The following is a 14,632-nucleotide window of genomic DNA, read 5'->3' as shown; positions in this document are numbered from 1 at the left end:
ACTGGATAGACGACTGAAGTGGAGCTTTGCATGAATTTAATTTGCACGGATTGCCCCACACCCGACTTGCTTATGCCTTGAAAATGGGTACCACTGCGACCAGTGGGTTCTTAGGATAATCGATAATTAATTGGAGAGAGCACTGTACAGCTTTTTAATTTGATTTTTTTTTTTTTTTTTCCTCTTTTCCTTTTTCTTTTTTTTTTTTTTTTTCAGGGCGGGAGAATCCCACAGGTAGGCTGTGAACTCTTTTCTCCGTACTTCAGGTCAACGCGAGTGTGAACCTCATCTTTTATGCATAATCACGCATCTGATCAATCTTATCCAGGTGTCATGTTACTCAAGTCATAGTAGACTATAGTTTAAATACTAAACCGCTATCTTGGACACTAAAAGGAGTGTTCTAAAATCCCTCGGTCGATTGTACGATGAGACGTAAGTCTCGAGGAACTGGGCCACGGCATTAGCTAGCCCTAAATCTCGAAAAGATCGGAAGATAACAGACTGATATTAGAAACCGTGATTGGAATAATTCTGCGGAATCAATTTCCGCGGACCTCCTGCGGCTCGTCGTGGGAATGTGGAGCCAGGCCTTCTTTAATATTACTACTGCAAGGGCATAAACATATTGAATCAGATCCCAAAGGCAGGTTCGCTGTTTCCGATATAACCAGTGTAGTCTTGGCCGTACAATTTTTCTTTACGATGTAGTTGTAATCAGAGGGCTTGAATAAGAAGTGATCCGCTTACTACCTATATCTCAAGGTATATCACGACATCGTCAATCCCTTCACCCCTTCATGCTGCGCCATATAACCAACACTCCGACAGTTTCATTTATTCCACATGTTCCACCATAAGATCATCGACCTTCTTCGTCCTGATTTCACCAATCTTTTTCATCTCGTGGTCTTCGCGCTCAATGTACTTCAACGGGCGTTTGACGGAGATGGCATCCGGATCCTTGATGACGATCAACGACGGGTTCGAACGGTAGTACGCATCAATGTCTTCTAGGGTGCGGTTGGCTAGAACAAACTCAAGGTAAGTATTTCCTCAGGAAAGAATAAAAGCAGAGACAACATCTCTTTCTGGATAAAAGAAATAGATGACTGGCAAGAACGCGGCGTTGAACACTGTCCAGACTATCCAAAACTTCCAACCGATGTTTTCAATTCCAATAGGAGTGATCTCCACCATGACAAAGTTTGTCATTCTGGACAAGTCAGGATGATTGTCGGAACAGAATATATATAATCGAATTTGATTAACAGTTGGTTGCCGTCGCCACAGCAGCTCCCTTGTTCCGCATTTGGAGGGAGTTGCGCTCTGTAGGAAAGCCACGGGATCTTGAGCATGCCAAGACCAAAGAAAATATAGAAGAGGGAAAAGAACACAATAGAGGCGAAACCAAATCGTTGTCCTTCGACAGTACCAGCATTGGCCTCCGCATAACGCAGCAGGATCGTAATATTCAGGAAAGCAAAGAACTGGCCTGCGGTAAACAGCATCATCAGGCCGCGGCGTCCCATTCGCTCAATCAACCCTACGGCACAGCAGGTGTAAATAAGATAGGTGACAGAATTGACTGCCGTAAGAAGCCGTGCCATCGAATCAGAAAGCCCCACAAATCTCATGAGGACAGTGGGCAGATAGTAAGGCATTATATTGATACCTTCGAATTGTTGCATGAATTGTGTGCCAGCGCCAAGGATCAGTCGTCGCAAGCTTTTGGAATCTGTGCTGTCGGTCTTTCTGCGTAGAAGGATGTCGCGCCATCGGATGGCATTCTCTCTTTCGTAGTATATCGTGTATTCGAATTCGTTTTTCTGTGCCACAACATAGGGGTCGTCGATGCGCTTGTCTTCGATGCATGATAGGATTTCGATGGCTTCCTTTTCGTATCCTTTCTGCATGAGCCATCTGCGTTTAGGGTGACATAGTAAGTTAGTGACTGGAGACACATTCGTAGGTCTAAACAAGATCAGAGTAGACAACGTACCTCGGGGACTCGGGAAGCCATGGGACAGTTGCAAAGAGAACGAAGATGAACATGAACTGGAAAGCGATCGGAAACCGCCAGGCCACCGCACCACCGGCAAATGAAAGACCGTAGTTGATCCAGTTGACCACGGAAAAGCCAAGGAGGTTCATGACCATTTCTAAGAAAACGAGCTTCCCTCTCCATTTTGGTGAGGAAGTCTCTGTTTTCCAGATTGGCGCTGTTGATGTATCGATGCCATTTCCGAAACTGGCCTCACCTTAGTCATTGAAAGGAATCGAAGTAAGAAACCACTGATTTCGGAAACATACCCCAGAGTTACTCGACCGACGAATATTTGTAAAAGACTGTAAGATGTGCACTTGAGGAGGGTGCAGATAGCCATGAGGGTGGTTCCTAGTAAGATTGACTTCTTTCGACCCAGGCGTTCCCCAATGTCGAAAGCCACGAGTGCGCCGAAGGAACACCCAACGTCGTAGATGGCAGTGACAGTGGAGAGCGTCTTAGTCTTTGACGTTCCGACCAGATCGTGAACCACCAAGAAGTCTTCCGTAACCACAACGCCGCCTTTCGAAGATCATTGTTAGTATCATACGCGGCCCTCTCAGGGGTCAGGGGCTTGGGATAAGCATACTGAGAAGACCCTGATCATATCCAAACAAACTCATGTCTGTGGCACAGGCAACCTGCTCAGTAAACAAGGAGTTAGCCACGTTTTGGAAACATGACTTGGACAGGAAAGGAGCTTACAGTAATCCAGAAGGTCAGCCACCCCCCCCTTTCATCCCAAAGTAGGGTTCTTTCTGGGAGCCCTTTAAGAAGGCCATTGAGAGGAAATAAGAAACAACTTGAATAGATAGACTCAAGATAGATATAAGAAGACGGTTAATTCATTCCAATGAGACAGGTTAAACAAGACTGCTCTTTATGCAAGCTGGAGAAGATACTTACGGAGTACGACTGTAACCAATATACATACATTCATATGTACTTGACGCGGTGAATCTTTTCATTGGCTTTTCTTATTATCATAGAAATTCTGACAGGAGAATGGCACGTCTAGTATATTTATAGCTCTAAGGGTCGAGAGTTGTGTCCTAGATACTTAAATAAAGCTTGTGGATTTTTATATTATCAATACACCGATTAGGGGATAAATTTGTGCGCTAACTTATTACGCCTAATAGTAATATACCCTATTTAGATTTTCCCTAACAGAGCTTAGTTATACCACTTTACAGGGCGAACTACGAGGCTTATTAAGATCAATAGTAATATTTATACCTGAGTCCCCGTCCTAGCCGTTTTTATTCAGAGACTATAAACTATACCTAATATTTCAGCATATACCGCACTGTTTCAGAACTTCTTCTTAATAAAAATTACTAAAGTAATTTATAAATCTGGCGCGCAGTCCCCACTAGAGCTAGAAGTAGAGACTAAATAGCGCCCAAAGACAGAAAGACAAGTATCCTTTTCTAGCCCTACGGAAATAATAAATTGTGGCTCTTAACTTAGTAGATTCCAAAATCTATCCCAACTATCGGCGCTAATTAGAACTGTACAGAGTAATAAAGAGAGAATACTATCATATACAATCTAACACTGCGAATAGTCAGTATTCCTGTTATTCTGGCGATTGTGCTAAGCTATGAATATATCGAGTCAACAGCAGTGGTATATTGAGCCTTCACAGTTGGGACTCTGCTTGGTGTCTGAAGTGAAGATTCTAATTATACCACTCTACCGATTATGAATACTCCTTGTCTGTAGTAAGCTTTAAAGAGATTCCAATACATAGGTACAACCTATACCACTCAATTTGGGCAATATGCCATAGATTGCAAAGATACTAGTCTGGAAAACATGGATATGGCCACAGGATGCATTGGATTTTCCACTTAGTGGGTAGCAAAACCGGGAAAATCATAATGTAACCTGAAAATGATTAGTGTGGCCTTTGCCAAGAAACGAAACGCAATCGATTATATATCGCCGCCTCTCTCCCCTTCCAGTGCCGCCTCGTCTTAATTAATCAATCCAACCCTCCCGTCAAATCATTAAAGATGTCAGTGGAACCACGCATCACCTCGGCCAATCCAGTGCGGCAACAAGGCCATCTAGATTATGAGCGATGCGCAGCATTGAACAATGAGATTTATCGCCTGTCATGGAGTGGATATTACTCAGGATCACATATTACCTGGTGGGAGTATTTTTCGCCATCGCTGAAGACTGCAGAAACTTTAGACCCTTCTCTTATTAAGTTCTTAAAATTGGCCCTGTTCGATCCCAAGGATGGCCCCAGCGATTGGACAGATAGACCTGCTCTATTTTACTGGATAAGTAGCCTCAATGACCCTGATGCGTTCTTCGAGACCTGGGTTAAGGAATTATACCCCGGTCGGTTTGTGTGGCTCTATTGCGCCACAGGGTATCTCATGGGCGATGAGAGGGGCATTTTGTAAGAGCGACAAGCGCCCGTTGACCACAATATGTAATATAGCTAATAAGCGATGATCTAGATACGACCAGGAAGAATCTCTAGCAGCCTTCGTAGGCTATAAATTCGAAGAGCGTCCAATGTGTATCCACGGCTGGGGATTCAAGCCACTAGAGGTCATTCTCGATTCCTATCTCGATATGATTGACGAAGGCAAGGTCACCCTGATGGGTCCTGACCCTCCGAACTGGCCGAGGCCTATTAAGCCATGGGTTCTCCATTCATATACCAACATCGATGTAGAAAAAGCCTTGTCTGCTATGCAGAGACTCCTGGAGGCTATTGAGGCCCGCCAACCATCCCGTGAAGCAGCTGACTCCTACAATCCTTGGTCCGACCCAAGCCTGCTTGCCTCAATCAATCTACCACCAAATACCTTTGCGCACGACTTTCTCATGGGTCTCTCCACACAAAAGATCCACTTTCGCTATATTGCACCTGGCATTCGACTACCAACCGTCGCAGAATTCGCCAACCAACCTTACCTCGGCTCCTATCCAACGAATGATCCAACATCACTGCCCCTGCTTCTTTTCTATACGGATGGTGAGAAGGGCCTTGGCCATGGGCTTCATCCTCTTTCCCCACCGCCCCCGTTATCGACCTCTCAACCACGTAGCGATACTCCAGAGATCCCAGCTAGGGTGTACATAGAAACTATCCATTCAAGAACAACCCGTGCCTTTTCAAATGCGTGTTATCTTCTTTTACCTTTCAAGGTTGGGGAAAACGGGTGGACTCGCACTAGCGATGGAGCTCAAACTGGAATAGTGATAGAAGATAAAGAATCCCAACCTAAAGACGATGATGAGAGTCTCTACCAATCGGGACTCAACGGATTTAATAATCGTGGTTATATTCAGTTAGATAAAGTACTAATACAATAGACGCAGATGGTGGAGGCTGGTGAGTGGAAGATTGGAGATGATGGGGTGATTGACAAAATTCAAAGGTTCAAGGATGCTGATACGGAGATGCATTGGTATAAGTATTGCATTCCACCTAGTTGGTGAACTGTCTCGTATATTAATATCTACAGTTCTATATAGAATTTCTAGACTAGTCAATATACCAATACAGTACTGTTAGAGAATCTGATTAAGAGATTTAATCTGTATATTAATAATAAACTAGGTTAAGGTTAAGAGACCTCTTAACCGCGGTTAACCGTAGGCTAGGGTAGGTTAGGTTATGGCGGTTAGGTTAATAACCGTAGGTTAATTGGTAATTAATACACTATGATTTCACAATATTTATTACATTTTTTCCATTTTATTTTACTTACAACGCTGTTACCGCGACACGTCGAATGATTTAGATTATAGAATTCAAGAATTAATAGTCAAGAAATTCAGTAGTAATAAATAGCCTGGATTCTGTCTAGATAAATACTATAGAAACCTATTCTTTATATTGCCTTGGACGTCGATCATGATGTCGTAAACTACGGGATGTACGAGCATCTACCTCCTGTTGGGTACGCGTAAGATCTGAATTAGGGAGTGAGGGTTCAGCAGCTTGCTCAATCAATATAGCACTGTCCTCAGAATCATCTTCAAGATCATCCACATCCTCTATATCACTGATATAGATTATGTTCTCCATATCGTCATCCTGCCTTTCATCAACAGTAAAAAGAATATCCTCTGTATCTATATCATCCATGATATTCCGAAACTCTTCATCGATTGTAAATCGATCAGTACACATCTGGAGCATTGTTGCTTCAATTGTATCGGAATGGCGGCGACTTCGGCGGTAGTGGCAGATATCTCGAGCACTATTAAATAAACGTTCTACACCGACACCATTTATTGTCACAGCTAAGAAATCCCGTGCCATACAGTAAAGGATAGGAAAGTCATCGCGGCGGGATTTCCAGTAGGTAAGGATATCGGTTTGACCGGTTGTACCTAATCCTATAAGCTGGTTAGCATTTTCAAGCTAGGGATAGAAGTAACCTACCCTCAAGATCAAGATAGGTTTTAAGCTCTTCAAATATCTCTAAGGGGGGTGACTTCTTTCGTCGCTTAGAGATATGGTAAAAGGCTCTATCTAGATCTGACAGCGGGCCTGAGACTGTTGACTGTGTATTAATATTAGGATTATAAAGCGGTAAAGATTGAATTCCCTTCAAAGACCTGCCGATACTTATGAGCCCAGTCTGTATTATTATTGAGCCAGGGACCTTTCTTAAATATTTCAAGCTTTGATATTAAATCCAGGATTGTTGCAATTACATAGATATAACCCTCGGTGTGATAGATTTGCCAATAATATTTTCGAAGCTTTTAATAAGCATCTCTAAGACTATTAAGAATCTATTGCTTTTAAAATACTCACTTTCTTACAAGACAATCAATCGATATATCTAGATAGTTAAACAGATTATTATAGATATCGTATACCTTGTGTACTGTGGGTCCTTAATTATCTGAGAGACAGGTTGTAAATATATAGAATGGATACAGAAGCTCTATCAGATATTTAAGCTGTCTCCATTCAATAGGTGTAGGCTGGAGATGGTCACTGCAAAGTTCACCCGACACGATCTAGGGCGAATGACGGGTTAGGTAAGGGGCTCCCTATGTTGCGAGTTAATGAATCATTCCTTGTAGGATAATGATTCACCTAGTCCAGGTAATGTGAGCTGATTCACGATAAATATTATATAGGGCCCGCTCCTCAATATGCATAGAATATTACGTACAAGCTGCAAAAGCGACAAGGAACTGCCGAAACACCTGCCATTCGGAGAGCGCCGACAGAGCAATTTAATATAACCAGACCATGACGCACGAAAGTGCCCGCTTTGCCAAGCACACTTTTTCAAATCAACAGTATTTACATATATCCTGAATCTTCTTATGATATTCATAACCCAACATTGACTGACCCAACCGGAAGGTAACCACAAAAATGGCAATCCAAAAATACGATACAATCGGCGCTTCCTACAACGACGTCCCCCAACTCGCCACCGGCAAACTCCAACTAGCAGCCATCCAAGCCCTAATCGGCGACATCAAAGGACTCACCGTCCTCGAACTAGCCTGTGGACCCGGCTTCTACTGCCGAAAAGCCATCTCATGGGGCGCCCGCCACGCCACGGGGGTCGACATCTCCCCAACAATGATCCACGCGGCACGCGCCAACGCAAAAGGGGATAAGCGAATGGAATTCCACATCGCAGATTGCATCCGGCCCTTCAATTCCAACATCGGTCAATTCGACCTCATCCTCGCACCATGGTTACTGAACTATGCCCGAAACGAGTCCGAGCTTGTAGGCATGTGGCGCAATGCCTATAACAGCCTGAAGCCCGGTGGGAAGGTTATTGGGATTACTACGAACCTTCATCTACTGGATGAGCCTACTGCGTTTCCTACGGGGCGGCGTTTCGGGCAGGAATTGGAAGTACTGGGTTCGATTGAGGATGGGGGGTTGGAAGTGAGGGCGACTTTGTTTACGTCTAAGCCTTTTTCTTTTACGAATTATTATTTGCCGAGTATGTTATATGAGAAATCGGCTTTGTTAGCTGGGTTGAGTGATTTTCGGTGGATTTCTATTACTGAGGGTCTTTTGGGGGATTGTGAGGTCGATTGGGATGCGTTTTCGAAATGTCCTCCTTTCTTGACTTTTACGGCGGTGCGGCCGTTGGATGTGTTGAAATGAGGTGTTGGATATTGGTACGTGTACTACTGAGTATAACTGCCTAAATCATAGAAGAGGCATCCTCAGAAAAGGTGTCATAGATTTGTAATTTGTGTGAAGTCCACCGCGAAATGCAGTGCAAGTAACAGTACGGAGTATACGAACATGAACTCAGAGAAAGAGAAAGAGAATTGAATCCCGATTATCAACTCCGCGATAACAAGTGGGGTCGACCTCGGCTTACAATAAACACCGTCAGCAACCAACCGAGAGACCTCACATTTTCTCTGTACGTACATGAACAACTGTCTGAATAATCCATCATAAAAGGGAAACGAAACCAGTTTAGAAAATGGCAGCGCCACCTCTCCCCTCCGCGCCTCCAGTATCTCTGGGACAGAACATTCTCCTCCAACCCCCACTTTCGCGATGCGGGCGTGGACCCGGTCTAATAATCATCCGGCCGTATAGCTATGCAGAATGTCAAGCAAAGAATACCAGTCTTGACCCAGAGCCCGTGCAGAAATGGGCCGAGGAGAGCTATGCGGTGGTGCAGATTACGTTGGAGCATGAGATGAGTGCGGATGGTGGTGGTGTTTTGGGGCTTGTAGAGAGAGGAATTGCAGCATTTGAGTCATCGAATGAGTGTGAGAAGGATAGGTTTGCCATGTTGAGTATGAGGTAGTCTATTGATTTACGAGGAATCAATGCTGATGGCATATAGTCTACGGTTCCCCAGCTGATTATGCGCCTGAGTTCAGAAAGATCCTGGGCAATGTCATCACAGCTTTGAACAAAAAGCTTGCGGCTGCAGTGTTTTTCAGCTCCTGGGATATGAGTGAGGAATCGATTCCTATTCTCTCACATATTCCTGGGAATTTCCAACCTACAGGTCCTGCGAAGAAGGACAACCACACTGTGTACTCATATGCAGATGTTTCTTCCGCCGGGTTTATCGTCCCAGGACATGCAGATTTCAAAATCACCTCTGCCGGAGTCACACACACGCGATCCCTGACATTCCTGAAGAAGCATCTGAACGGACCGTACTTCGATCTCGAGAAGATCTGGGAGGAGCACACGTGGTACGAATTCGGAGATCGATCCGTAGAAAAGACTATGGCGACGATGGTGCAGGAGCCGTATGTCAACCATATCCCCACTGTGAGTCTCACTTCTCTCCCTACACATGATTATATCCTCAGACTGATGCAACAAGATGACGGGGGGAATCGGACGAGCACGACTGAGCAAATTCTACCTTGAGAATTTCATCTTCAACAACCCTACCGACACCGCACTGGAACTCATCAGCCGGACGGTCGGCACGGACCGGATCGTTGACGAATTCATCTTCAGCCTGACACACAACAAGGAGATCGACTGGTTGTAAGTATAGCCATCATATCTAGTCCATACTGTCCCACCGTACTGCTCCGGTCGATGGCGTTATCCCGAGTATAACTTACTCGATTAGACTCCCCGGCATCCCACCGACTGGCAAGCCGCTCCGTATCCCATTTACCTCAGTTGTGAACATTCGTGGAGATCGTTTATACCACGAACATATCGCGTGGGATCAGGCGACAGTGCTCGTGCAGCTAGGTCTGATGCCGGAATACCTCCCCTACCCGTATGCACTCCCCGGCGGGCAGTTACCAGGGCCCGGAAAGAGATTTGAGTATCGGGTGCCTGCTGCTGGAGTCGAGACGGCGATGAAGTTGCAGAATGAACATGCAGTGCCGTCAAACGGGATGTTTGAGTTTAAGGTGCGCGAGGTAGATGATGAATGATGTGATTATGGCGTGATGGAGTCAAGGTTCATCGTGTAGATGGTACGAAACGAGTCAAAAGAGAGTCGAGGAGGCCAAAGCACAGAAGATGTATGGTACGTCGTGGATCTAAATGGAGAGATCACTGGCCATCTACCCTTTGTCGCTCAGACCGCTGGAAGAGCGGAATAAGAATGAAGACCTGTTGAGTTAAGCATCAGTCCCGGCGAATAGTACCCTACAATCATCGCGTAAGCCCACGTGCATGATATAGTCATTTCTCGATGTCAGAGCAATGAGTAATGGTCAACCCTAAATTTGCCTTCTTTCATATCCGTGGGTAGAATGATCGACACGCTTCGAGTATACCCTACAGCAATTGTAGCCCTAAAGCAACAAGGCAGCAGCGAAAAGAAAAATTAAGGCTCGATAAGAAACTCAAGGGTCCACTATGGTGGAGAACCGTTGCCGGTTGCCTGGAGTAGAAACCGTACTCGCGTGGATGGACGATAATCTCAGGCAACAATATAACTCTCCATGGAACGTTGATTTACAAGCATCAAGGACAAGATGCCACGATCCACCTCTTATTACCTTACCCAAGACCCGCGGGATACGCAGTCCCAGGACTTCCATATGAAAGTCAATACACATGGTTACTGAGGCCCACCATTGCGATGTTACTTCCACCATCAGTACACCTAAAGAACCATCGAAGCCCCGGGACATGAGTGGTACTCATAGACCACGTGCATCCGTAAGGATCGAAAAGAGTGGGTGAAATACGTCCAGTGTCCCTCTACTACGCCTATGAAAGAGTTTTGTCCCTCACCTTAAAGAGACCGGGAGTATCTGATCAACGTCTTTTTGTCCGTAACAGCTGCAGGCTGCATGAGTGGAGAAGATTCGACGTTGGTTGTTGGCCACCAACATAGGGGTATGCCAGGTCATTCCATAGAAAATGACCGTACGGACCCCACGGAAGAACAACAAATAAGCGTTCCAACGTTCAACTGGACGATTTAACACAATGGTCACACGGGAATTTCCACTGTTGCACCGGACGTGGGCGGATATGACCGTATTTGTAAATGAAAACTCTTATTTCAGGCCCAGATTCAATGTGGCGCTTGAGCCAGGTGAAACCCGGTCACTCAATGACTGTCCATGAGCTTGGCTTCGGTGACAACAACCACGAGGAGATTTTCTATACCCGAGTAAATCGTGTGGGATTCCGTAGAGTACTAGCAAGCAGGGAAGTGGAGCGCGCACATTATGTTCCAGAAGATGTCTCAGAAGTCGATGATGGTTCGGAGGCTCCGAACGACAAAAAAGGTTACCTGATGGAGTAGACTATTCCTAGGTAGATCGCGGTTTCAAAATAGAGGAAACCAGGACAAAAGTTACACATAAAATAAAATACAATCAAAAGTCAAGGATCCAGTGTCCACAAATTGGGGAAATGTGACGCCGTAGGCAGACATAATACCAAAAAGTAGGGTTTGATGAGGCTCGTGTCGGGGACCTTCTTCAGTGTCGACCACGGTAACAGATACTCCGAGGAACGAAGAAGGGACCAATACGGGTCACTAATTAAACTTGGTTGCTAAGCTTTTGTCCTCATTGTTATTGGAGCAGTTAATCCCTCAAACTGCCTCGCGGCCAATGGTGTTGATGCACTGCCTCAAAATTGATCCACTCTAGCGTCTGGGCCAAATTTAGCTGTTGCATTGCAGTTGTCAATGTCTGTCACCCGTCCTGCTCGACCTTCCGAAAGGCCTATAATTCAGCGAAGAGCACAGCAGATGTCCTCAGCCAAAATCCTGGGGGACCTCCTAGATTCATGGTGGAAAGTGCACGGGACGCGTCGGCTATGTAGTGAGATAGCAAATATAACAGACGAGTGGCGCAATCAGAGACCAACATTGATCAGTTTACGCGACCGGCTATCATTGCCTCTTCAAGCCCCTGAAAAGAAGCTTGTCGTGGGGCATCGTTTTGAACCCTGAGCCAACGAGAGGCGCAGCCAATCGCTGATCCTGCGACAGTCACCACATTCTCCTATCGTCTTTGACTCTTAGGGTCTTAAGGTTCTCTTACAATTACGGGCAACCGCCTTTGCATGACATGTATTGCGGACAAAGGATGATCGCCAAACTTTGCTGAATCTCAGCGTAAATTTGTTTCCTAGATGAGACTGCCGAGAGGAAATAACATCGTAAATAGATTCCAATCGGCTGGAAAAGATGATCAGCACTTCGGTAGTCTCATGATGAGACGGGCTAAAGAGCTACTCAGCAGAAATTTTTCGTGGTCTTTTTTTAGTCCGCTACTCAGCCTTCAATATCTAGACTCGATCGATCCATGCTCAGGGAATCTTTGACCCACGAGTCTCACGCTGCCCAATCATATTGTACGCCAGTCCCCAATCCTAATTAGTTTGATTGGGGTCGGTTCTTTGCCTGAAGGTGTCAGTTGGCGATCGCCCAGTGTTGGCAATCGGATGTTCCCCAGATGCCTAGAGTGAGTCAAGGTTCTAAACCTAATGTATTAATAAATGCATATAAGCCTTATCGACCCCTCTTGCCTTTATATAATGCCCGCTGGCTCCCACTTGTCTTTCTTTCCCTCAACTTTCCACTTCTGTACCAACTCTCGCCGAGTTTCAGAAGTAGAGAATCGAGCCCGGTCACGCCTCCATCCTAACCCTTAAATGCCACCTTCATTTCCATCAACCTTGAACCTTCACTACTACACTCCTTCCGACATCCACCACAACTCCTTCCACCATGTTGCTGCGTTTCCTGTCCCTGACAGGCGCGCTCTGTCTGAGCAGCTGTGCTGCGCTGTCACTGCCCGAGCATAAGGTCGAACTATGGGGGCTAGATCCCGAGTTTCGAAGCCGAATCATCTCCAATGCCCGTCCAACAAACGTGCCGACCGCTCTTTGTTCATTCTCAGATTCCGACTGTTCGAAAGATATCGATCTTCATTCCCAGCTGGTACGTTTGGTCTTTTAAACTAGAAATATGATGAGGACACCCTCGCGAACCCAGACAGACCCTGGACTTCTCTACGGAAAATGGCACCCTTCTCGCCAACCATGACCCTATCTTCCCACCCACTTTCCCAATGCGATTCCATGCTGTCCGGCATTTTCAATCAGGCCGAGAGACGGTCGACCTGGCCTATGAACTCGATGTGCGACCCATGCCGTCACGCCCTGACGAAGCACTGGGGGGCGTATTCCTTTTGAAACTCAGACTGTTTGACCTCCAAGGGCGGCCCGCCTCCGATCACCTGGTCACGATCACCCTGAATCAAGACTCGGAGGGAAACCTGCAAATCACTCAACTTGAAACCAACCCCGTCCTCGGCCACCACCATCACGACGGACCACCATCATGGATGGCCCAATTAACCGCCAGCCTTCAGGCAATGAAGGACGCCGTCAAGGACTGCATGCACGGTCCGGGACCGAGGCATCCGACCGCAAGACCCCAGCACGGCCACATGCAACCTCCAGTCGACCATCACCGCACGATCGCTCCGGAGCATCACCGCTACCACCACAGACCCGGCTACTGGGCCGGTCGGGAGAAGAACTTCGGCAGGCTCATGCGTCCGGTCGTCATGCCTGCCCTTCTAGGTGTGATGGCCGGTGTGATCGCCTGCATGGTTGGATTCGTGCTGGGCAAAATCTTCATCTCAGTATTCTACTGTGTTCGGGGTTACAGGAAGCAGCACCAGAAGCAGAACGAGACTGCCATTCCCCGGATAGTGGTGGTGGAAAGCGCTCCCAGTGAAAAGGAGCGCTTGATGGCGATGTGCGATGATCAGTGTTGACCATACAAGATACGATCTCTTTACACTCTTTACTTTTTCTTTTTCTTTCACGTGTTTTTCTCAGATAGCATCTATATACCCAATGTAACATGCCTAGATTTTGATGACCACACTCTTTACGCTGTATCCCTCGAACATATACCCGTTAAAGTCCGTATCCTTCAACAATCAAGGCCGGCTGGCCCAATGGCAAGGCGCTTGACTACGAATCAAGAGATTGCAGGTTCGACCCCTGCGTCGGTCAATATTTTTGATTTTTGGCCGTTTTCGATCGGTTTTTGGGCCGTGAAAAGTTCTTCACTTGGGTGGCTCCACTCCGAACCAGCCCTACACCCGAGTGGATCCGGAGTATCTATTTTGAGCATTGGTCAAGTCAATCCTTGAAGAAATGCTATATTGATACTTTCGAGGTCATTTCTGGTGGAGGAATAATTCAAGTTGATATCCTAAAACCTTTCTATACAGTGTCATGCTCAGGGTGTGGTGGACCCAGTGACAAGCCAGTTGGGAATGGGAGCATCGCCACCGCGACATTCCAACTCACGATCTCTATCTAATGGTATATTACTACATTTCTTCAAACCGAGTAATCTGCGCATATCTAACAATCATATGATTCCAATCTCGTAAGGCACTTACTCTATTTGCTGATGCCTAGAATACCCATTCGAAGTCGGTTACCCTATTGGGACCCCGACATCGTATACGAGAATGCAACCTCCACACCTAAACATATATATCAAAGCACAAACACTCCAAACTACTATACAACACCACAGTACCAAACCCAATTCCAACCTAAATCACACCTCAGAGAAAAAAAAAAAAAAAAAAGAAAGAAAAAGAAAACCAAAA

At 45.9% G+C, this 14,632-nt stretch overlaps 6 protein-coding genes and 1 non-coding gene across 7 annotated transcripts; 5 read left to right on the top strand and 2 right to left on the bottom strand.

Annotated features, from left to right (window-relative positions):
* Window positions 1-837: 837 nt before the first annotated feature.
* On the bottom strand, window positions 838-2,829 carry F9C07_2077122 (putative transporter; the record flags this gene model as incomplete). Its single annotated transcript, XM_071508832.1, has 8 exons — window positions 838-1,038; window positions 1,084-1,216; window positions 1,345-1,910; window positions 1,996-2,058; window positions 2,134-2,251; window positions 2,314-2,569; window positions 2,637-2,747; window positions 2,775-2,829. The coding sequence occupies 8 exons, from the start codon at window positions 2,827-2,829 to the stop codon at window positions 838-840; spliced, it is 1,503 nt and encodes a 500-aa protein (XP_071367540.1).
* A 1,197-nt stretch (window positions 2,830-4,026) lies between these two features.
* On the top strand, window positions 4,027-5,518 carry F9C07_2216908 (uncharacterized protein; the record flags this gene model as incomplete). Its single annotated transcript, XM_041295654.2, has 3 exons — window positions 4,027-4,466; window positions 4,528-5,377; window positions 5,399-5,518. The coding sequence occupies exons 1-3, from the start codon at window positions 4,069-4,071 to the stop codon at window positions 5,516-5,518; spliced, it is 1,368 nt and encodes a 455-aa protein (XP_041150816.2). The 5' UTR covers window positions 4,027-4,068.
* Window positions 5,519-5,808: 290 nt separating this feature from the next.
* On the bottom strand, window positions 5,809-6,583 carry F9C07_2175985 (uncharacterized protein). The gene has a single exon (XM_071509379.1). The coding sequence runs from the start codon at window positions 6,345-6,347 to the stop codon at window positions 5,907-5,909; it is 441 nt and encodes a 146-aa protein (XP_071367539.1). The 5' UTR covers window positions 6,348-6,583; the 3' UTR covers window positions 5,809-5,906.
* Window positions 6,584-7,424: 841 nt separating this feature from the next.
* F9C07_2206345 (methyltransferase) lies at window positions 7,425-8,180 on the top strand (the record flags this gene model as incomplete). The annotated part of the gene is made up of 1 exon (XM_071509634.1): window positions 7,425-8,180. The coding sequence occupies one exon, from the start codon at window positions 7,425-7,427 to the stop codon at window positions 8,178-8,180; it is 756 nt and encodes a 251-aa protein (XP_071367538.1).
* Window positions 8,181-8,217: 37 nt separating this feature from the next.
* On the top strand, window positions 8,218-9,952 carry F9C07_2264809 (LEA domain protein; the record flags this gene model as incomplete). Its single annotated transcript, XM_041295655.2, has 4 exons — window positions 8,218-8,833; window positions 8,884-9,323; window positions 9,379-9,548; window positions 9,637-9,952. The coding sequence occupies exons 1-4, from the start codon at window positions 8,512-8,514 to the stop codon at window positions 9,950-9,952; spliced, it is 1,248 nt and encodes a 415-aa protein (XP_041150817.2). The 5' UTR covers window positions 8,218-8,511.
* Window positions 9,953-12,479: 2,527 nt separating this feature from the next.
* F9C07_2175979 (uncharacterized protein) lies at window positions 12,480-14,611 on the top strand. Its single transcript, XM_071509378.1, has 2 exons — window positions 12,480-12,932; window positions 12,991-14,611. The coding sequence occupies exons 1-2, from the start codon at window positions 12,721-12,723 to the stop codon at window positions 13,775-13,777; spliced, it is 999 nt and encodes a 332-aa protein (XP_071367537.1). The 5' UTR covers window positions 12,480-12,720; the 3' UTR covers window positions 13,778-14,611.
* F9C07_t235 lies at window positions 13,950-14,021 on the top strand. The gene has a single exon. It is a non-coding gene; the product is annotated as a tRNA-Arg (tRNA).
* Window positions 14,612-14,632: the final 21 nt, after the last annotated feature.

This window comes from Aspergillus flavus, chromosome 8 (genome assembly GCF_009017415.1).
Source record: "Aspergillus flavus chromosome 8, complete sequence".
In the NCBI taxonomy this organism is placed as follows: Eukaryota; Fungi; Ascomycota; class Eurotiomycetes; order Eurotiales; family Aspergillaceae; genus Aspergillus; species Aspergillus flavus.
This window is presented reverse-complemented; position numbering and strand designations above follow the sequence as displayed.

Coding starts and splice junctions, on each gene's coding strand:
- F9C07_2175979 (XM_071509378.1), top strand. CDS start 12,721: ATGTTGCTGCGTTTCCTGTCCCTGACAGGCGCGCTCTGTCTGAGCAGC. Junction 12,933..12,990: donor ATCGATCTTCATTCCCAGCT/GGTACGTTTGGT, acceptor CGAACCCAGACA/GACCCTGGACTTCTCTACGG.
- F9C07_2175985 (XM_071509379.1), bottom strand. CDS start 6,347: ATGGCACGGGATTTCTTAGCTGTGACAATAAATGGTGTCGGTGTAGAA.